This window comes from Capsicum annuum, chromosome 4 (assembly GCF_002878395.1).
Source record: "Capsicum annuum cultivar UCD-10X-F1 chromosome 4, UCD10Xv1.1, whole genome shotgun sequence".
Lineage (NCBI taxonomy): Eukaryota > Viridiplantae > Streptophyta > Magnoliopsida > Solanales > Solanaceae > Capsicum > Capsicum annuum.
The window spans coordinates 194,679,489-194,704,348 of NC_061114.1; the positions used below are offsets into that span (position 1 = coordinate 194,679,489).

General features: G+C 31.3%; 1 protein-coding gene across 1 annotated transcript; it reads left to right on the forward strand.

The window, feature by feature from the left end:
• Window positions 1–3,848: 3,848 nt before the first annotated feature.
• On the forward strand, window positions 3,849–10,473 carry LOC107856028 (signal peptidase complex subunit 2). The gene is made up of 5 exons (XM_016701026.2): window positions 3,849–4,062; window positions 4,424–4,575; window positions 5,515–5,596; window positions 10,019–10,161; window positions 10,249–10,473. The coding sequence occupies exons 1-5, from the start codon at window positions 3,952–3,954 to the stop codon at window positions 10,343–10,345; spliced, it is 585 nt and encodes a 194-aa protein (XP_016556512.1). The 5' UTR covers window positions 3,849–3,951; the 3' UTR covers window positions 10,346–10,473.
• Window positions 10,474–24,860: the final 14,387 nt, after the last annotated feature.

A 24,860-nucleotide genomic window follows, 5' to 3' on the forward strand; every position in this document is an offset into this window, starting at 1 on the left:
TAACACTCCCCTTGAATGTCTAATTGGTAGATAATGAGCCTCGTTAAAACCTTACAAGAAAAAAATCCAGTAGGAAAAAAATCTAGTGAAGGAAAAAGAGTACACATCTCTAATAATACCCATTTCGGTTGCCTCATTAAAAAACTTACAAGGAAAACCCAGTGGACAAAACCTCGTAAGGGAAAAAGAGTACAATGTGTATTAACCCCCTAATGAGAACATCCTTGAATATTTGCATCCCGGTTTTGTGCACCATCTTCTTAAAAGTTGTAATTGGAGAAGACTTGGTGAATAAATCAGTCACATTGTCAGTTGAACGAATCTGTTGCACGTTAATATCATCATTCTTTTGTAGCTCATGTATGTAGAAAAGCTTTGGCAAAATGTGCTTCGTTCTATCTCCATTTATGAATCCTCTCTAAAGATGTGCTATGTATGCTGAATTATCTCTGTATAAAATTGTGGGTAGATTGTCATATTTCACACCATATTTTTCTCGAATGAGATGTATCATGGACCTCAACCATACGCATTCTCGGCTTGCTTCATGAATAGCTATTATCTCAGCATGATTTGATGAAGTGGCTACAATAGACTGCTTTGTATATTTTCAAGATATGGCAGTATCCCCACATGTGAACACATTGTATGTTTGAGACCGAGATTTATGTGGGTTAAACAAGTACCCAACATCAGCATGACCAGTAAGATCGGGACTGCAATCTTTAGAATAAAATAAACTCATGTATCTTATCCCATTTCGATGTCTCCTAGTAGGAGTAGAAATATACCTTGCTAACAAATTGAGCGAAAGGCTATGTTGGGTCTTGTAGTTTTTTACAAGATACATGAGTGCACCAATTGTACTAAGATATGGTACTTCATAACCAATCCAATTTGGTATATTTCTCATTTCAGCAAATAATCTTATTGCTTTTGAAAACTCTCCAAGAGTTTCAATAATTTTCAAGCTATAAGCTTATACAATATAAGGATTATAAATAAGTTTTCCAGAAACTTTTATATGCTTCAAGCATTTTGAATCCTTAAAAGCTTTTCACATAAGTTTTGTCAAGTGACAATATTCAACATTTCAAAAGTGACATCTTCAAATATCTGGACTGCAAATCAAATAAGTTAAATACTTACCAAGATGCATCCTTTCATGTCACTTGATAAATATCTTTACGTCAATTAACGTAGAATTAAGATCCTCGTAATCTTTCACAATATTGCGCCAATATTGTGTCAAAGATATTGATGATATATCATTTAGTATCGGTTCACAATGCGACATAACATTTTGAGATCTCATCACTTCATTATTTTCAGGTGCATGAACCTCTCATAAGGTTTCATGAAGTGGTATGTCGTAGGCTCTTCAAGAGCTCATTGCCTTCTTATTATGATTATTTGCTCCTTATCATTTTCAAGGATTATTTTATTTGGAACCGATTAGTCTATCACGTTTCACGCATGCATAGACGTCCTTTAGGAACACAAAATAAGAGCACTTGCGCTTAATATGAGATGCTTTCAGCATTTTACTTGAATTATCTTTTGGATGAGGATATGGAGATAATTCCTAACATACTTCATAGCGCTTATAATTTTCCTCTTATGTTAGGAAAACTAACATACATCCTCTACTTCTTTGAGTAATCCATCTTTGTGCATTATGGTATATTCATTAATCGTATACCGCACATCAAAATTATTAGATGAAATAATTGGTTTCCGACCTTGAACCAATTGAGAGGGAAGAAATAATCATAATTTATTGGTCTAATGCATACAAATGCTATTGCAATATATCATATTTTGGACCAATACATGAAGTTTTATTCTCATTAATAATGGTTTAGCTATTTATCGAAAGCATTTAATGCCAAACCATCATCATCAAGATAACTTTCTTGATTGCATAATCTGAAAATTATATTCTTAACTCAATTTTATTGTGCAAACAACTTTATGAATATCAAACTGCAGGTTGACAATGAATGTACATGTGATCATCTTATTGATGCATCTTTTCAACATATCACATGATAGATGAACGGGCACATATTCACTTTTCATATTTTTCAGATTTAAGGAATTCAATCCCAACATTAGTTGGTCCAACCAACTTATCATGAGAACAAGCGACATAAACAATTCTCGAAGAACCTTCTAGTTATTCAATACATGTCTAATATTCAATATGCACATCTTCGAGATGTCACAATCGTTCATATCAATTTATGAACTTTTATTCTAGTAAACTCCAAGTTTACCATGACATGTACTTTTTTCTTTAGTAAATTTCAGATTTACTATTACATGAATAAATTTTAGATTTACTACTTTAGAAGTAGATTTCGAAATAACTCTTCTTAGTTATTCTGCCTCATTCGGAGGTGAGTTGTGATACCATCACAATCAAGTGCACGTTTGCATTAATAAGCTTCTCATTCCCTAAGAATGAAATATAATCATGCCTTAAGCGTATTGTCATCTTTCAGACTTATCATATATTGCTACCACATTCACTTTTTGGAATGGAGCATATTCAATGGACAATTTTCATGACTTTTCATCAAAAACACATTATTTTGCCTTAGCCATTATAATATCATCAATATAGTGCATTGAGATTCAAACTCAACGTCTTACCGATATAAAGACGTCTTAGGCATAAATCAATGGGAGTTGAACCCAACATATTATCATCCCTTTTGATAATATTGTTCTTGAGGAATAAATTTAAAACATAAATGGTTCCAAACCAATAATTTTCCTCAAATCCAACAATAATTATATTATTAGTAGCAAAAGAATGATAACATAAAAAATTACTAACCTGATAATCCTTCATATTTATAATCTCACCTTATTTGGCAGAGTCTCATGTTGATAACGTATTATAAAACAATAAAGAACAAGAAGAAGAGTAGAGAGAATAGAGAGAGTAATTCTTAGTTCTTCTTGAGGGATGAGAGATCATAAGATTGTCAATACAATAAACAAAATCTCTCTATTTATAGGAGAAATTTACTCTTAGTCTGAGTAAAATACAGATGCTTCAAATCCTAATAGATATCAAAGTAGATCTTGATAGACATTTACTATAATGTAAATACATTTATAACAAAATTTATTATATTCAAAGGGTGACATAATAAAATTACCTCTATCATTTGTTATTTTTTAACATATGTGTCAACAACAACATACTCACTATTTTTTTTAACATGTATGTCAAGTATAGTAAATAAGTATGGTCGGATGGAGTGAGAAAAATTTATTCATTAACCAATGTTTTTCTAAGCCATTTAATTTATTATATTAAACAGGCAAAATGCATTGGGTTATGAATAATATTTATTTTCTTCGTCTATTAAAAGTTATGTTTATTGACTTGACATACAAGTTAAGAAACAACAATGCTAAGAATAAAATAGATAAATTATTTATTTATTTTTAAATTAGATAAATATTATTGGACATATATTGTTGAAATAATTGATAAATATTATTGGAAGAAGGATGTAATACCAAGATAGAATTTTTCAGATTGAATTTTTAATATTTAGTAATATCAGGTATAATTATTAATATTTATCTATTTCATTCTTAATTACTAATTACATTCATTACTCAATATATTTTTTTATATTAAATTAATTATATTTAAATGGTGATTTATTCTTTAATATGTGTTTAAGTCGTGGACAAGTATTTCTTAAAAAAAAAAAAAAAAAAGTGTAAAGTCAACGAGCTAAGTAAAATGGAATAGAAGGTATATTTACTTAAACGACCCTTGATAATATGACATGCAAGTTCGTACCCTAAGGACCTTTTGGTAATTCCATCTATCGTCATTTCTGTCCTCTCTTTTGTATGTACTACTATACAAATTTTGCAGAGAAACCCTAGTGAAAAACGCAATACCAAAATCGGAGAAAAATGGCTTCCACCACCACCGCTACCGAAACAACAACCAAGAAAAACCCTAAGAAAACCAATCTCTTGGACCATCACTCCATCAAGAACCTTCTTGATGAATCTGTCAACGAGGTACCCTACCTTTTTTGTTCTATTTTGCGTTACATTTTGATTGAATTTTACTCAATTTCTTACCCTAGATTTGAATTGAATGTAAGTTATTTTTGTGTGTTGATATTTTTTTTTCCTTAAAATATTTATATTTCAATTGAATTTAAGTTAATTTTTTTTTTGTTTTTAAAAAATAGATTTAAATTGAATTTTTGGTCGATTTTTTTTATTTGCTATTTTAAAGAAAAAAAAACACTTAGATTTGAATTGAATTTAAGTATGATTTTTAGTGTTGATTTTTTTAGGATTTGAATTGAATTGAATTTAAGTTAATTTCTTGTGTTTGTTTTTTTTTTTTGGTTGATTATATGGTTGTTTGTAGATTGTGAAAAGCAAAGGGTATCCGGAAGATGTGAGATTGAGTAACGTAAGGTTGTTGATTGGATCAATTATCATCGCTATTGCTCTTGTTGCTCAGTTCTACAAGAAGGAGTTTCCTGCTAATCGCGATTTTCTCATTGGCTGCATTGTGTTATATCCTTTCTAAATTTTCATTTTTATGTGATTTTATTGGTATGATTGCTGCGTATCACAACGAAACCGGAGGATATATGGATTTACAGAAATTGGGATTGAGGCATAGTTATGCTTTCTTTGATTGATGAGTAAGGTTTTTATCACTGATGACAAGTTGAAAAGAAAAAGAACAATTTAATATCTGGAGTTACTTGTAAAGTTGCTGTCATGTTACCGGGAGGTCTTGGATCCAAGCCGTGGAAACACAACCTCTTGCAGCAATGCAGGGTAAGGTTGCATACGATAGATCCTTACGGTCCGACCCTTCCTCGGACCCCGTACATAGCGGGAGCTTTAGTACACCAGGCTGCGCTTTTAATTATCTGATTTAACAACTGTTTTGTTTTACATTGTTTATCACCTGTGCTGTTGGAACTGTTCCATTCATAGTAAATGCTGTTTGGTGTTATAATGAGAAAATTAATTTTCTTACTAATGCTCCCTTATTTCTCCAGTGAAAATGATGATTGTAACTTGGTTATTCAGTAATTGCCTTTTTATTTATATAATTAAATCCCACTTGTAAGATCAAACCAGGTGTGTTGTATTTATATAATTAAAAAAAAATCCCGAATCTAGATTAACAAGTCCTTTAGCATTCTTATGATTAGTCACAATTTAATAGCCATGATTAGAGGGTTGAATTTTGGATGTGAATACTCATATTTGGTCCTGTATGACTCTATAGTTGAGAAAAATTGCAAGTGATAAATTTTGAAAACCACTGGTTTATTGGTTTTGTAGTATTTGATGTATGATGGTTGCAAAAGGTTAAGCCTTTGCAATTTTTGTACATATTGGGAGTTTGATTTACAGATGTTTTACAGCGGTTAGAGATTTAATATTTTTACTATGTGAAATTTTTCTCCAACTTTGTTGTTTCCTTGACTATGGCACGTATATCTTGTTCAACGGGATACTACAGTTGATTGTCCACACAAAGGAAAAGAACGCGATTTTGTTCACCTATCCTCCAGAAGTAAGTTATCCATCAACATGCTTTTTTTCTGCAACAATATGCTTGTGAAATTCAACATGCTTGCTAATTTTTTAAAACAATGGATTAGTTATTATCATGAAACTTGATCATCAACGTAAGAGTAATCAACTTCATCAAAATATTGGATGGGCATTTGCTGTAAGTGACTTTTTGATTAGATTTAGAACAATGACTTATCTATGACGTCTCCAACATATTCACTATAAAAAATATGTTTCTTGTAAGAAGGTGGCTTTTTGTGGTGGAATTCTAGACTCAACAACTAGTGACGAGAGCGCCGAATAGCACACACATGAAAAGGGGTGGATGTAAACCCAATTTGACCCATCAGATACCCATTTTCTGCAGATATAATTGACATGATCCATATTTGACTCGTTTTAAATAAATCAATTATCCAACTCATTTTTAGCTGGTGGGTTGTGGGTACTTGATTATGATATCCATTTCTTCAAGCACTAATTAGAAATCTGATGAAGGGAGTGCCGTCTTATGGCTAGTGTAACTTACCAGAAGGAAAAATGGATAAAAGACCTAAAAGTAGTTACCTCAGTTGAAGGACTATATGATTAATGTTGTTAAGAGAAAATTTTTGTCTTTGTTCTTTTGGGTTAAATGGCCTTTCATTGTAGTTTCTTCTGTGGAGAAGAGGTTATGTGAAGGTTTTGTTAGAGGAAACTTGCGATTTTGTTGGTAAGAATAGTAATCTTTACTCATACTTATCAAAATTCAAAAAGTGGGTGCTGATGATAACTTTGTAAAATTTTTGAGGATGATAACTTTCTAAATTTTGTGAAGAACTCAGAATATAAAGGGGGTTTATGATGTTCTTTTTGTTGAGAAGGTAACAGTAAGGTGGGTGGGGTGGGGTATGATGTTTGAAGCAATTGATACTACATTTACTCAGAGACCAACCAAGAAGGGACGGCTGAGCTACTCTTTTGTTCTTTTACCCTAGAAAAGGATTGAATTGCAGAGTCATTACTCCTATCTAGTTCCACTGCTTAGTTGTTTACAGATTATAGTGAACCTAAATAAAAGTATCTGTCGTTGGTGTTGTAAATTCTCTGATAGTCACGCTCTATCCATTCTTCTTTACATCCATTATTTGTGCATATAGGTTGCCTTTAAAAGTAAGACCTGGATTGAAGGATCTCCATATTAAAGTCTTTTAGTAACTGATCTACAGTCCTTTTTACATTTTGGATTGAAGGATCTCCATATTAAAGTCTTTTAGTAACTGATCTACAGTCCTTTTTACATTTTTTCTCTCGTTTTCTCTACTTTTATGGAGTAAGAACAGTAATAAAGGGTTGATATTTAGGCAACAAATGATCATACGAAATATAATTGCCCACCCCGTAGACAGTATCCTGATGAAGGTTGAAAGAAACAAATCCTTCATCCAACGTTCTATATCAGTTAATTGGGGCACAAAGATGGAATGAATTGATCTAGAGCTGCTTTTAGCCACTGTCTTAATACCCACATCAAAGTGGTTGGCCTGGTTAAATTGGGACCACATTCTTTGGCTCGGCTTTAAATTGGTTAAAGTTGAACGCAGTTACACACAGAATTGCGCAAGGACCTGTGGAAACTGGTGATGGACTATCTGATGTAGGACTATATTCCTTAATGCTTTTACTTTTCATGTTGATATGTGTTCCCTGAGCCGAGAGTCTTCCGGAAACGACCTCTCTACCTCCACGAGGTAGGGGTGGGCATGGTATGGTATATACCGAATACCATACTGAAATCGAAATTTTTTATACCGCGGTATGGATGTTATGGTATTTGGTAGGAGTTTTAAATTATTATGGTATTTGGTATTTATGCAATAAATACCGACATACTGTATACCGCACCGAAGTTTTTTAATAATATATAAAACTCATATATATTATATTTAAGATTATTAAATATATTTATATATCATCCATTAGCCAATTGAACATAAAAGTAACTTTTATTCAGAAATAAATTTTTTGAGAAGCTTATTATTTAGGAGTACTATGTTTAAGTTTAGGTAATGTTGTTCAGAGTTTGCATCTTGGATTGCTCAATCATTATTGAAATGTTCTTTTTGTGTTATTAATTAACAAATAATAGTTGTTAGTCTGATATGTTTGAGACGTTTTTAAAGTTTAAAGTTATAGTTTTTAATTTGAATATATGTAAGTCGAAATCAAATAAAGTATGGTTACCGAATTACCATACCGTAAAATACCAAAACCGAACTTAAAAATACCGAACCATACCGAACTAATTTGGTATGGTAATGGTCTTGTTCTTTTAAATACCGAAAACAGAAGTTACCGTACCGAAGTTTAAAATACCGTACCGTACCATACCACGCCCACCCCTACACGAGGTAGGTAAGGACTGTGTACATCCTATCTTCCCTAGACCCCACCTGTGGAATCCCACTTGGCGTGTTGTGTATGAAGAAAAGTTTGGTTTTGCACATCTGAACAGTGCTCTGCTTCTCAGAAACATCTCAATGGTTCTAGATTGTCTCTCTGAGCAATCCTGCCCCCGATCTTCTTCTTTTTTCTTCCTCTGGTACCTGCCTTTTGATGTCACTTAATTCTTTTATTCTTGGTGCTTCCTCTAGTGCATTTCCCTTCTCTCTCCCTCTTTTTTTCCATTACTTTCGTCTTGTATTCTCTAGCTTCGATTTGGTTATGATTCACAATTAAGCAGAATAATAGGCTATGTTCTTATCTTCGGGGCAGATTAGAGCGGTTTGGTAGGTTTGAGGAGCAAAAGAGGTTAGAATGAGGAGAAATTAGAGGGCTGTCAGTGATTGTGTACTGAAGGTGCCTTAATGCATACATTCTTCCAATACAACCACGTTTCTGACTTGAATGACAGTCTCTATTTAGACATTCAACATCTATTCCTCTTCGTTTATCTTTGTCATCCTTGATGTTCAAAGTTTTAAGTGAAATACTGCCACTAGTGTTGGAGCTACCTTTTGTACTCAAGGGTGTGGCCTAGTGGTTCAATGAAGTTGGGTTGAGCACCATGAGGTCTCAAGTTCAATTCCCAACAGAGACAAACACTAGTTGAATTCTTCCCATGTGTTCTAGCCTTGGTGGACAGAGTTACTTGGTACCTGTTGCTGGTGGGAGGTAGCAGGTATCCCATGGAATTAGTCGAGGTCTACGCAAGCTGGCCCGGACACCACGGTTGAAAAAAAAAACCATTGGAGCTACTTTCTAGAATGCTTGTGGTACATTGTTGCTAGTTTGCAAATTTGAGCATGTGATTACTTCAGGGAAAGGTGACCAAAGAGGCGGGGGTGAGGAATGGACTTGGGATAAAAAGGACTATAAGTTTGCCTCTTTAGCGTTTTCTGGTAGCCAGACCCCACTATGTGGGAATATACTGGGTATGTTGTTGTCGTTGTTGTTGTTGTACTTCTTTCCTAGTGTCAGTTTCAGTCGATATAAAATGCACTATTTTCTAGTGTGGATCTTCATCTGTAGTTGTGTGCATGCAGACTTCATATTTGGTCTGCATCTTTTGTTCCTTTTCTTGGTCTTTATCTCTATTTGATGGATACCCGTCCTTTCTTGTTGTCTTTTACTTTTCTCTTTCCTGTTGGGGGAAGTCATCATTTTTTATTTCTATTGCGAACTCTTCTTCTCCTCTAGATTCTCATTTCTTTTGTTTTTTACCATCTCTTTTTGACATTTATGGACCATACGTGCTTCTTTCAAGTAAGTGGTACACACTAATGAGTTGCTAGAGGCTTAATGGCTTATATGGTTCCATGAAGAGAGCTTGAGGAGCGCCTGTTTATCATTTATTCTCTACTAGATTTGTTATGTTGCTTTTAGTGGTGAATTTGATGTTACTGCTATCGGAGTATGTCAATGCCTGCAGAATTCTTTCCAATATAGTTAGCTATCTTGTCGCTTACAAGATACTTTTAGCTATAGCGACTCATGTCTGCTGCAGTTTGTGGACTGCTGTACTCTTTGATCAACATTTATAGATCTTGCGACTGTTGTTACTCTTTACTCTAGCTGAATCTGGTGAAATCTGAAAGCCAGAGGCTTCTTCTCCCGGAGTCATCATGAATATCACCTGCATAGATTTTTGTTGAGCCTCGTCTTCTGGTGTCTGGAGGCGCTCTCAGCAATTTATGCTACAAATTATCTGGTGAACTCAACTATCCTATAAAAGTATCGTGAATCTTCTATCGATAGGAGGTGCAGTAGCCTAAATAACAATCTATTGCCTGGTTAAAACTTGTACTGAATTTGTTGCACTTTAGCAATTAATTTCTTATGACTGCTCATAAAGGAAATTCTGTTGATGTAACTATTAGTTGGATGAATTAGTTGCTCTAGGTTCACAGAGACTTAATGATCTAGGGATTGTTTGTGACAGGGATCTTTTAACAGCACTGGCTTAATCGTTTCTTCGAAGCTGCCTAGATTCTCTGATTTGTACACACTTACAATAGAAAGTGCTGATCCCAAGTCCATTTCCGCAAGGCCAAAAGTTGAATTTACCAAGAGTGTCACAAAATGGTCTCTTTCTCCCTCTCTTCCTTTTCAAAGAGAAAAAACAGTACAAGTGGCATTTCATAAACTGAATGACTTCATATGTTTATGCAGGTTTGCCAAAGATGGAGTTCTTGTGGAGGGGCTATTTTGGAAAGATGTTGAAGGCTTACTTAACGATTATGCAAAGGAACCTAAAAAGAGCAAATAAATGCAATTTCAAACATTTTGATAGGAATGTTGATGGCATGGATAGCCAATGAGATTTGAAAACATCAGTCACCGTCTTACTGGATTTATTATCATATTATATCATTATTGAAGCAAAAATTGATCCAATTTTCATTTTTGAACTATATTGATTGATCAAACTGCAACGTATTTAAGTCATGTTGGTTGTTAATATTTTAGAAAAGTAGAGCATTTTTGCAATGCGCAGCAGCTGCACTTGGTTTCGTACTTTCTGGCCTTTTTCTTTGTCAATTCATACAAAAATGAACTGAAGGCTTATAAATAAGTATATGTTTAGGGAGTTGTAATATTTTTGTATATGTTTTGGGAGTAGGGATTTTTTTTGTAATATCACAAACATGAGTTGTGTATTTGTGTAATTTTTAGTATAAATGTCGCATTGAAATTTACATCACAAACATAATTTACATAGTAGGGAGAATATATATATATATATATAGATATATAGATAGATAGATAGATAGATAGATATTAGATATCGAGGTTGTGTTAGCACGGGCTCAATATATATTATTTTTTAGTCTCAATTTATGTGACACAAATAAAAATTTGATAATTAATTATATTTTTCATATTTATTTAGATATTTTAAGTTGTTAGCTATTATAATTTATAACAATTTTTTAGCATTGTAATTTATTATTTTAAGTTGTTGGCCATTGTAATTTATGATACTCATGTTGTCCAAACTTTTATTGCATTCATAGTTAATTATATCTTTAAAATAATTTAAATTTTTAATTATTGTGTTTTATAATACCTTTTCTTCTATTTCAATTAAAGCGACACTGATATAATTTCGAGAGTCAATCAAATATCACAATTGAAGTGGCGAAGCAGATATGTTTTAAATGACTCATAATAACTTATTAGAAGTGATACAACAAAATTACTATAAAAAAATAGTTGTGAAAAAAATTTAAACGAATCTCATATAAGATATCAAGTTAATTTAAAACATCAATAGTTAATTTATTATTATTATTATTATTTATTTTATATTTTTTATGAAATATTTTTTTAAATACTTGGATGACTCATAATAATTAATTAGAGATGAAATAGTAAAATTACGGTTGAAATAACTGAACCAGACATGCCATAAATGTATATTTTATTTTTTATTAAATATTATTAATTTTTTAATACGAAAATGACATATAATAATTAATTAGAGAATAAATTATTAGAAGTGATATAACAAAATTACTATAAGAAATAGCCGTGGAAAAAATTTAAATGAGCCTCATATAAGATGCCAAGTTAATTTAAAACATCAATAGTTAGTTTATCATTTTTTATTTATTTTATATTTTTTATTAAATATTTTTTTTTTAATATTTAAATGACTTAGGATAATTAATTAGGGATAAAATAGAAAAATTACGGTTGAAGCAGACATGTCATAAATGTCTATTTTATATTTTTTTATTAAATATTATTAATGTTTTAATACTTAAATAATATATAATAATTAATTAAAAATAATATAATAAAATCACAGAAGAAGCAGTCATGACGACCTTCACCTGCTTCCTTCACTCTTCTCTCTCTATATATAGAGAGAGAGAGATGTCTTTATTTTTTTTCATCGTTTAAAAAGGAACGAATTGTTTTTACTTTGAACGAAGTTTAAAAAAATAAAGACAATTTTTGAATCTTATGGCCTTAAACATGTTGCGGTTATTCTTTTTTTACAAACTAAAAAAAATATGTCCTTTTTTTAAGCGGAGTGAGTGTATATATAGATGTATATATTTGCAGTTTAATATCTTTTGGAATATATTTTCTTAAACTATTTGGCCATGAGAAAAAAAAAAATATTGAAGTTGGAGTTGTGTTTGGCAGGAATATAAATTGGAGTTGTTTTTTATTTTTTGTGAGATTAGAGCTCCACTTATTTTTACTTTTTCAAATATAATTTCAAATTGTATTTGAAATTCTTATGGATAAACACTATAATTTTTTTTTGAAATAAAGTGAAAAACTCTCACGGTCAAACATCCTCAAATTGGGACAATTAAGTTTGTACATGTTAAAACTTATCTTTTTTATGTTATAAATGAAAATAAAATACTTGTTAAAATTTTAAAATCTCAATTGATTTTCATATTTCGTCATTGAAAGAACTAGTACATTATTAATAAAATTAATAACTAGACATATCATACCGACAAAGAATTAAAATCTAATGAACATATACATTTAAAAATAATGAAAAGCTTAAATATTTCAAACTTAACGTAAGAATTTTATTATTGTAGATTTTCATAAATTTTAATCTCTTGCTGATAATACATCGCTTGAACTGATGAAAATTTCTATCTAAACTTTCAGCAAAAAGGTATTCAATCGCTTTCTCTTGAAGGTTGTTTAAGAGCTTAACAATTGACTCCTCTGCCTCATCTGTTTTTTTTTTCCTTTTCACCTTGTGATTTTGTGAATATCCAAAGTGATTTTTCATGAGATTAAGCAAGTATTAGACATTAAGGTTATGTTGTCCTAAAGTACAACGGTTGAATACATTAAAAAACTTATAATTGTTTAATTTAATGAACATCACTATATATATTTTAGTATTTTATTTTATACAGTACATTATATATTTTTCTATAAAATAATAATAGTACATAATATTTAAATATGTTATTGTAGAGAGATAATTTTATAAAGAGTGTAATATTATAATAAATGTAATTGTGTTATAAGTATAATAACGTTATAAAAAAGTAAATACAACATGGAGTAGCTTCAGCTTACTGAGGACATGACCCTAGATAGAAAGTTGTAGAGATCACGGATAAGGGTATAAGGCTAAGTTGTATGTGTAGGTTGTAGCAAGTAGTTAGAAGAGCTCATGTATAGCCAGGTTAGTAATCTTAGGACTGTGTCCATAGGTAGGAGCCCCTAATCAGGAGGATCTGGGTGTGGCGGGTGTCTCTGATCTGTGTGTGTATGTTACTACTAAGTGGGGGTCGTATTCCAGATGTCCTATGGCTTACCTCTTATCTCATATTGCGCTTATCTACCTTATTTTCGTATTGCATTGATTTCTATTTTATTATGTCTTATTTCTTTATGTGTCATCCATCATGCTTCATGTTTCATTACACTCCTGTTTACTATTCTCTATCTTGAATCGGAGGTCTATCGGAAACAACATCTCTACTTCTTTAGAGTTAGCGGTATGAACTGCGTACATTTTATCCTCCCCAAACCCCACTTGCATGGGAATATACTGAGTTTGTTTGTTATTGTTGTTGTATAACATAAAAAATTGATTCACGGGAAAATGTGGCCGTTACAGCGAAATGTCATTATAGAAAAATTATGACGGTAGTAGTTGTTTTAAATACAATTATAAATACAAGAAATTTTGAAGTTAAAAGTTAAGTTGTTAGCGTAAACGTGCAGTCGTACTGTGATGTTAAATAAAGAGGGATGGAATTACTCCCTTCGTTTTATAATAAATGAATTGTTAGATTTTAACACACAGATTAAGAAAAAAACATTAAAGATATAAATTCAACACAACTTTTCATTTTTATCCAAAAAAAAAAAAAGATTTTTTAAAAAGTTAATTGGTTCTCAAATCATAAGAATAAATTTAAAAAAAAATTCAATGATTCACTTATTTTGAAACACCAATAAATACACCAATAATTTACTTATGGGGGAATATATTGCAAGGGCTATGCCCTAAGATAACCATGTGGACGCGTTTTATGTGCAGGATAATGTTGTTGGCGGTGTAGAGAACACATCGGTTTTCGTTCTCTGTGGCTTAGCTGGAGGTTTTACCGGTCGTTTCTAGCGAACCAAGGCGCCCAGTGCAAGTTAGCAGAAGTTTGACATCTGCCGAGAGAAATGGCATCCATTGGCATATCCTGTTGATTCGCAATTGCAACAATAATGCTTGTACTACTGCTTTCTAAGAAATGGAAAAAAAAAAAAAAAAAAAAAAAACAGGTTGTGCACCATTCGCTTTTTGGTTCAATTTTTATTTTTGGCAGGGGATGGGGGTAAATCTTATTTGTTCATTTGGGTTTACTGGTGTCATAAAACTGTACCCAAAATTGTTTGTCAATTCTTTAACAATTTGAGGCAGGTACCGGTTGAAATTTTATGAGTACTTAGTTGGTAACTGGTTTTCAGTGAGTTTGTATTGGACCATTGTACCAGACTACTAATATAGCAGTCCAATAGTTTACTTATGTTCAATTATTGATGAACTGTTCCATAAGCTCAGAGAGAGAGAGAGAAACTTGTATAAGAAGATATTTTAGTAGAAAAATTATTATTCAACTTCCTTGATGATGTGTAATAGAAATCTGAAGGCAACTTATCTAGTTTACATAAGGTTCTGAAAGCTACTTAGATATATCTTGATATCAGAATTCATAAATTTCCACTTCATTAAACACTAGAAGAACGGTTAGTACTGTTTGAAGGTTGTGTGGACTATTCTTCTTAGGAGTTATTAAAAGTCTTTTTGTCTTATGAAAATTAGGGCGCCTTGCCCTATATCCTCCCGAGTGTTAAAGACTAGAGTGGAAGCCTTTTACACTACTACAACAACATATTCAATATAATTTTAAAGTGAATTTTGAGGACCTTTTATGGTAGTCAGCTTGGATTCAATTCTCCTAAGCAACTTGGCGTAGTTAAAACTTCTAATTGGATACGTGGACATGAATTTAATCGAACACGATGTTGTAACTAATGCTTGAAACATTCACGTTCGGACATCTAAGCCAGTTTCGGTCCTGTGAACGTTCACCTTTTCGGGCTCTATTTCTCATACAGTCTAAAAAATGTGTATAAATATGAAGTGTTGTCTAATACACATTTCTGACACGCGTGAAGTCAAAACGATTAATTTACAAGACCAATTAAAAAGTGACACGTCAATAAAATAATAAAGCCAAAATGAAAATATATTTTTAAAAAAATAAGTTCCTCTCAGTATCTTTCCCAATTCTTTACTTTCTAAACATCAAACTCAAAATTAAAATCTCATTATTTTGACTGAAAAAGCACCAATTAAATCAAGTTCATCAGTCAAAGTAGAAAAAATTATAAAAATTGATTGGCAATAATTTCTATTAAGGTTGTCGAAGGATTCTAAGATCAAATTGGGTCAAAATAAATCCGCTGACACACCATTTTTTCCGGCGAGATTAATATGAATTTGAAGTTATTTTCTTTAAAATTGTTAAAGAATTTGAATCTTAAAAAAGCACCACAGAAGAAGTAGGAAAAGAATATACAACTCGATGGTTGAATTGATGTGTTAACTAGGTTGCAACGGCTTTGATGATTTTCTACCACCATACTTTTTTCTTAATTCCTTCTCCGTCTCTTCTACCAAATTAAATCGGAACATAAATCAAATTCAAAATTAAGAACAAATCAAATTCAAAAAGAAGAGAAAAAATTGAAAAAAAAAAAGAAGATTTAAAATGAGGAAGATGTTGAAGTAAAAAAAAAAAGGGCAGCCCGGTGTACTAAAATTACCGTTATATATGGTGTTCGAGGAAGGGCCCACCACAAGGGTGTATAGCATACAGTCTTACCTTGTATTTTTGTCAGAGGCTGTTTACAAGGCTTGAACCTGTGACCTCTTGATCATGTGACAACAACTTTACCAGTTACTCCAAGATGTTGAAGTAACAATAGAGAAAAAAATGAGGAATGTTGAAGTAAGAATAGAGAAAAAAATGAGGAAGGCCACCAGATAGGGAGGGGTGGGGGTCTGGTGGGTTTTTTTTATTCTTCTCAAAAAAATATTTCTGAACTAATAAGGAGTACTTCCTTCATTCCATTTTATATGTTGTCTTTTAATCAAGCATGGAGTTTAAAAAATGAGTGATGACTTTGTAAAGTTTATAAAATTATCCCTCTTAAAGTTTACTTTTTAATTATCTTTTTGTATTAAGTGGGGTCAGTAAGGATAAAATTGAAATGTTGCTATTAAATAGTTACCAAATTAGGAAAGATAAAATTGTTTTTCGGTTAAACTAAAAAGAAAATGATGACACATAATATGAGATGGAGGGAGTAGTTTAATGGAAATCTCTAGGTTAATTTGAGATGAAGAAGACGGCCGAAGAAGACAAAGGCTTGCCATTTTTTTAATTTAAAAATAACTTTTTTTTTTTTATGTTGCTTTGATATATTTTAAAGGTTTTTTTTGGATCCCCACGACACGTGTTGATGTTTAATTCGTTAAAATGCTATATCACCGCATGTGCATTACACATGTTTTGTCTTTTTAGCTGATTGTCAAAAATATATTTAAGTGGTACAGTATTTAATAGGTACAAGTCTGAGTTTAGGGGTCCAAGTAAAATTTTTAAATAAGTTTAGGAGTTTGTCGAATTAAGTCAAAAAAACAACTACCAAGTTTCATTAATCACCAATGAATCATTACAAGTACCATAGTCCAACTTGGACTTCAGCTGGCTATCTCACATTACCTCGAAATTTTCAGATTAGGTCTTAGTCAAATAACAATTATTTGAAATACTTGTTTTACACTATTTCAAAAATTCAAGAACTCAATCGTATGAATATGTAAGATATATATTTTTTAATCCTAGCAAAAAACGGAGTGAAATGAATACTCAATTTAAAGCGAGTAGGCAGAATTTTATACTCAATCATACATATAGAATTTTGTGAAAAGATGTATTCGATGAAAGTTCTATGTATGGCTAGAATTTTTTTTGTTGGTGAATGATTATATCAGAATTAGGATTCTGGGATTGTAAATTGTATTATATGACTAAACAATAATGAAATTATTTAGTTGTAATGACCTTCAAGGTTTTTTTTCACATTTCTACGTATTTTTGCCGTTTAGACCTTTTCTATAGCTATCTCAAGTCATTTGTAACTTGCTGAAGCTGACAGTTCAGTTACCGGACAGTTCGTTTGGTTTTAAGGCCAATTTCTTATTTTGAACTCTTCGCTGGTAAGAATTGGCTATCAGGGGAAAACTTCAGCTTAACGACCTTGTCTGTCAATTCTGACAGTTCCATCAGCTCTTAATCATCGAATTTAGGTTAAGGAGACCTTTGATTCGGGTTCCAAGACTTCCAAACTTATTCCAGGCTATTGGCCAAAAATTGATAAAAATGATCCTTGGGTGTGGAGCCCACTTTTCATTAAAATGACCTCGAATGAAAATTTTGACCATGTGATTGAGTCCAAAATATTAAATTTGATAGAGTAACATAGTTTGTTTGCATTCACGAAACTTCAGATGAATCTCGAGGGGCCGATAGAGACTTGAAAATTTTCAAGTCCCCAGTTGGTACACCACTCAACTGGTGCATCCGCTTAAGCCACACTTAGATCGCTTACGCGACCAGGCTCACCAGCTGAGGGTAGCTTAAGCGACCAAGCTCACCAGCTGAGGGTCGCTTAAGTAGAGCCCTGTCCACTTAAGAGAAATGTCACTTAAGCGGTTATTGGTTCACTTAAGCGAAGGCCACTTAAGAAGTTGTTGGTCCGCTTAAGAGAAGGCCACTTAAGCAGAGGGGTGCAGACTTGGCGAGTACTGCTTAAGCGGTCAAGTGTCTGTTTAAGTGGCACCTGGATGGCATTAATGTCCCATTAGCCTGATTTTCTCTTCATTTTTCCACAAGTTCAAGAGATTGGAGCTCTACAAAATGTGAAAAATTGGGGAGACATTTATTAAGAGATTTTGAGGTGTTTGTGAGCTTTCCTCGAATTCTTGGTAAATTTTCATTAAATTTATAGTTAATTTCTCAGTTTATTTTCAAAATTCCTAGATTATTGTTGGATTGATTTTAGCATCATTTGAGCTCGAAATTTACTCATTCTTGAGGGTAAATATTCCTTAAATATAGAGGGACGTATTGATAGTTTTGAAAATGTGATTCTACAAGTGGGCCCCACATGAGATTTTTACATAATTTTAGATTTGAAGCACCAAAATACAATATGAGTACAGTTGTTCTCATATTGATGAATAAATTATTATTTTAATAGCGTGACATTGTGCGGAAGCTTCTTAGAAGGAGAAATCATCAATTTAGCTAATTTCACCGTACTTTCTTCAACGTCTAGGTAGGCTAGGTTTACCTTTCTTTTAGATTGGGCTTAATGATAGTATATCTATGATAATGTGCTAGATATGGCTTTAAAATTAGGTCTTGGAGGTATATTTAGTATAAGTTTGATTAGCCTATTAAGAAACCGTAAATTAGACATAATTGAATAATTTACTTATTCGTTAGGTAGAATTGCTATCTTAGGACTAAAATGTGGCTTATTTAATATATAGTAGTGAAATTAGATACCTTAACCTAGTCCGGGGTAGAATTTGCTTTGAAATAGAATTTGAAAATTAAAAGTGGGCCCCTCCAACCTACATTAGGTCAAGACGTACTAACTCCTTGTAGACTTAATGAATGTGTATGTCATCTAAATGTGTATTTTAGAGCTTAAAGAGGTTAGATATATGATGCTTATGTTAGATTGGTACTTGGGAGATGATACTCGTTCCGGTTCAAGTCCGGCGATTTATGATCTTAAAACATTCTGATTCAAGTCTGGCAAATGATCATATGAGTTTTGATTTGAACCCAACATCGAAAGGTTATTTATGACGATTATAAAATCATTCCGAGTCTAGTGTTTACGGTATGAAAGCATCCACAGTCGTATTTTGGAAATACAGCTAATTAGTATAATATCAGTTATTGCTTATCTTTGATTGCACCCTCTGGACTTATGGGGTCTGCATTGAATTATTTACTTTATCGCATTTTCTGGCTTATGGGGGCAACTTCGTAGTAATAGTCATGCTTCCATTATTATTGTTCTGGTTATTTATTTACAGTATTTGGAGCGTTATTCCAGATTTGTCCTCTTATTTTGACTTAGCATTATTTATCTCGCGTTTCATTATAGTTATATTATGATTTAGCTTAGTCGGTTGATGATGCATATTGAGTACCCGAGGCTTTGGTACTCATACTACACTTTAGTACCTTTTTGGTGCAGATCCAAGTACTAATTCCTTCTGTTGACGTTGCGATCGTGCGAACTAGAGTTCGGAGACAGAATGAACTTTCGGAGCCGGAATTGACCTTTTCTCCATATTCTATATTTTGCTTCGTCTTTTCATTTTCGAGACTGATGTATATTTAACTATTATAGTACTCGTATTCTCTTTGGATTAGTGACTCTTGTACTGACACTAATACTAGATCATGGGATTATAGTTATTTCTCTTATTTATCTTTCGTTTTATTATTGTTCCAAGATTTATTGCTTGTAAGTCTTTTTACTTGAATATTTACGGTATTTATGTCATTTCCCACCAAATTAGCCCCTTGCAGATAGCTCTGAGCTACGATTTGGTTTACCTACTAGTGGGATAAAGTAGATGTTATCATGACTCGAAAATCAGATTGTGACATTAGTGAATATACTTTTATTAACGGATGTTTGATTCTTTGGCTTAACATAAAACTCGTGTTTGATTTAAACAAAATAATGAACAATTTTTTATTTCTACTTTTAGCCTTGAGAGAAAAGCTTCGGAAAAGGAAGAATATCTTATTTTATTATTTATCTTCTTGTTGTTATCCCAAATTAATGCCACAACTAATATAAGCAATCTCAAAATTGCTTAATTTGGAATATTAAAATTCAGTTAACCAAAAAAAAAAAAGGAATATTAATATTCCATCAAATTTGAAAAAAAATAAAATTCTATCAGGATTATTTAGTAAATATACTTTTATTGATAGATATTTGATTCGTTAGACTAAAAATGGAACACACAAGATGTAATATAAAACATACTAGTTATATAAAATCCGTGCTAAGTCCGAGTCCAGATTTAAAATATAAAAATAATTAATTTAATCAAATAATTATAGTTGGCCTTTAACATTCTAACTAATACTGCTAATGATGGAATCTTTGTGTTTTACTGTGTCATCTCCAAATTTTTTGAGTCGATGATTTATTGAAAATAACTTCTCAACCTTCAAATATAAAGGGTAAGGTCTGTTATGCATATCCTCTTCATGCCTAATTTTGGATGATATTAAGTATGTTATTATTATTGTTGGTAATTTTTTTTTATTCAAACTCAAGTACACTTATTTTGGACTCTTTTAAAATATTAATGTTATTTGAATCATCTAAATAATATAATAAACTTTTCACTAAAAGGTTATACGTAATATTTACAATCTTAATTTAGAGTCATTAGACAAACTAACTTAACAAAATGATAAGGATATTAATAAATAACAATTCAAATACATTATAAAGTAGAAAAATTTAAAACTATATTAGAAAATGATTCTAGGATAGATCTAAGCACATATGAACTCTCTAAAAAGTAACTTTTTGGAAGTTTAAATAGAGGTAGAGTCAGAATTTCAACTAAGAGATTCAATAGTTAAAGAAAATCTAACCGAAGGGGTTCAAAATCTATTATAGATACATAAAAATTAATTTTAATTATGTATAAATGATATGTTTTTTGGTCGAAGGGGGTTCGATACCAAAAGGGTCTGGCTCCACCCCTAAGTTTAAAACAAAGAGATACAGAGAGAAACATACGACATGTTTAAATGTAAAGTAAAATTTAATAAATTTTCCGTTTTAAAAAAGAAATTGACTACAACATTATCTAAATTTTACAAAAAAAGAAAAAGAAAAATACCATTTAGTACAACAATAATGGGTTTTTATATAATTAAAAAAAGTATTTCTAAAACCTTTTTATCCTTACTTAGATAGTTGAATCTTTATATAACGAAGAAATCATACCAAATTAACACTATTTAATAAAGAATAGTTTAGTGAAAAACACTTCTTGCTTTTTAGAAGTGAGTGATGTCTTAAGGGTTGTGTCTGAACTAAAAACACTATATAATATACTTTTGATGTTCCAAAATAAATAAACTTTTGAGTTTTTTTATGATAAAAAATGAATGAATTTTTCAATGTCTAAAAATATATTAATTTCTTTTTTTTTTTTTTATGAAAATCTCAATTATCTGTAATTTAAAAAATAGGCCAAAAAAAATACAAAAAGACAATATTAATAAATTACATTATTTAATTGATATCATTGACTAAGATATTATACCTGAAATTTGGTTTAGCAGAGAATAAACTGAAATAAGGTGCAAGAATTCTCACAAAATTATATTGTTCTCCAATTATAATGACACAAGCGGCAGTGTGCCTTAAGAAATGAATAAGGATGAAAAATAGCTAGCCACGTATTAAACTGTCATTTTTATTTTTTATATTGTAAAAAAAATAGCAATACATGATAAAAGACTAATTACAACAACCACTTGCAAGCTTAAAATTAGCCATTTGAGAATGTGAGGACCATCGAAGTAAGACATTATAAGTACTAGCCAGCTTATGCCGTGCTATACACGGCCAATATTGAAGCAGCGAAGTAGACATGTATTGAATGAATTTTAATAACTAATTAGAAGTGATATAATAAAAATAATATAAAAAAATACTTTTGAAAAAAATTAAGTGGATCTAATACAAGACATTAAGTTAATTTATTATTAAATATTATTGATATTTAAAACTTAGATGACTTTATAATAATTATTTAACATTAATTTTTAATACTTAGATGACTCATAATAATTAATTAGGGGTAATATAGTAAAATTACGTCGAACCAACCGAAGCAGACATGTCAAAAATATTTGTATTTTTTAATTAAATATTATTAATTTTTAATACGTAAATAGTTGTAATAATTAATTAGAGGTGATACATTAAAATTACGATTGAAGCAACTAAATTTTTTTTTTTCAAATAATAATAAGTGAAACTTTGAGGAACTTAGTAGTCATTTTGAAAATTATCCTTTTATTAAATATTATTAATATTATAATACTTAAATGAAATAATTTATAATAATTAATTAGAAGTAATATAGTAAAATTATGTTTGAAGCAGCTGAAGCAGACAACTGAAGCAGCCAGGACGACCCTAAGTTGCTCAAGATTGCCGATTCTATTGTAGAGTAAAAATGTTTAATTTACAGTGGATAAACTTTATTTTCAATTTTAACCTTATTTTTGTTTTAGAAAATGGGGGAAAACTTTAGAGAATGACAAATGTGCCATTTTGTTCTTTATCCCCAAAATAGTAATTTTAAGACTGTTATTCTATCATCAACGCGAGATAAAAATAATACTATAATGATTATGATTTAACTAATCTTGATATTGTTAATTCTTAAATTAAAAGTCAAACAAAAATATGGGATAAACTAACCCTAAAGTTAATTCCTCAAACCAAACCAAATCAAATCAGATCGACCGACCCCATGACTGCATTTATTTTTATTAAGATTCAGAGATCTGAATCTGAATACACATCTGAACGATAAAAATGTTGTATCTAAACAAAGAACTGAATGACTAAGACTGTTTGTTTTTTCAATATCTGAAGGTGCAAAGTTTATTTATTTGTAAATATTATAAAAGTACAATTCAAATAAAAAATTAATTATATATGAGAAAAATATTTAATTAGATATAATAAAAATATTATTTGATTAAAAAAAGAAATATTTATTTTTGTTAGTGACAGTGGAAAGGGTTTATAACAATGGTGATGCTGGTAATGCTTGGTGTTAGTGACTATTAATATTGTCGGTGAAAGTTGTGATGGTAGAAATGGTTGGTATTGTGTGACTGTCATGATGGTGACGATTGATAGTGATGGTGATGGTTGTGATTTAAAGTTAGTTGATATTAATAGTTGGGGGTGTTGATCATGGTGGCTGAAAATATATGTATGATGGTTGATGATACGTTGGTGGTAGTTGGAGACGCTATTAGTTGTGATGGTGGAGATGATTGTTAGTCACTGATGACAATGGTGGTGGTCGAAAAATATGCAGAGGTTGATGATGTGTTAGTGACAGTTAGGGGTGACGCCAATTGTGATAGATGAGTTGGTTGACAATAGAGATTGGTTGGTCGTTGTTGACGATGGTAGTGACATTGACGTTGATGGTGATATAATTAGAATAATGAAGGTGGTAGGTGTGATAACGACTGACAGTAGTGGTTGACAATAATGCTGGTTGTTAATGGTGGTTGTAATGGTGGAGGTGTTTGGTGGTGATGGTGGCAGAGGTGGTTAGTGGTGGTGATTGGTGATTGTCGATAGAGTGATGGGGAATATTATCCAACACAAGAATACCTCTTAATGATATTCATACTTGGTTTCGAATCTAGAAGACCAATTCAGTCCCATTGATAACTAAAATCTTAATAAAAAATAAATACATTTACACTTTGTTTGGATGTTGGTTTGCCTTGATTTCACAATGTACGGTATAATATGGTATGGTATTGTATAGTATAGTACAATACAATATTTGGATGAATTGTATCGTTTACGGCTGTTTAATAACAATATTATTATTTGGTTTGATCGTATGGTACTGTATCGTAATGGATAAGTTTACTAAAATGCCCTTAAAATTATAAATTTTAAATTCATCAACAATTGTTAATAATTCTATAAATTTATCACAAATCATGCCTTGAAAACATATAAAGTAGTTAAATTCATGAAAATTCTAACAAAATTAAAACTTTACATTTATGAAATAATCATGTAAACTGTAACATAAAAGTGGAGACTGGAGGAAAAAGAACGTTAAAATAGATATGACTTAGTTCTGGACCACTCGGTTTAAGATATGGCTCGATTTGCTTTTCTTAAAACTAGACAACCAGACTTGTCCAAAAGTTCTTAACAAAAGCACATACCATTGCTTGATTAGTAACCTACACAGAGAAATGACATGTAAATACACATCAGGCTTCAGCATAACCAGGTGAACTAAAACTAAGTGAACCCTTGACCATATCAAAAATAGCTAATACCATGTAAATAGAAACAAAAAGGGGCACAAATGCTCTTTCCTAGTGAGTAAAGAAGAAAATAAGCCATGCTAAAAGAATCTTGACATTTTCAGTAACCGGCACAGGGCGCTTGAGCAGAAAAAATGTAAAAATAAAAATATATTTTAGGTTTGAAGTAATACAGGGTAAAGAGTAAAATAGGATTAGATAATATTAAGTAAAGACATAATTGAAAAAAGAAATAAGAAAATCATGAGATACCACCAAATCGGTGGTTCTGTAAATTGAGGGATTTCATGGTTATCAAACCATGAAAAAAAACCATACCATATCATACCACGATAAACCACCATCCAAACAGGCACTTAATGATATGAGGTCTGACCCACTTAGATTCAAACCTGTATGAAGTGGAAACAAAAACTACTTAGTACAACTACTAGGGATCAAAAGTGAAAGGAGTAAAGAGTTGAGGGTCAAATCTTGAGAAAGACAAAAGTATGGAGGGGGGGAAACAATAATTTGCATAAAGAACGGAGTGGGAATCGCGAA

Bases quoted from the DNA above. Each gene is read 5' to 3' on its own strand.
- LOC107856028 (XM_016701026.2), top strand. From the start codon at position 3,952: ATGGCTTCCACCACCACCGCTACCGAAACAACAACCAAGAAAAACCCT. The intron at 4,063-4,423 runs GTACCCTACCTT...GGTTGTTTGTAG, and splicing joins TTGATGAATCTGTCAACGAG to ATTGTGAAAAGCAAAGGGTA. The intron at 10,162-10,248 runs GTCTCTTTCTCC...ATGTTTATGCAG, and splicing joins ACCAAGAGTGTCACAAAATG to GTTTGCCAAAGATGGAGTTC.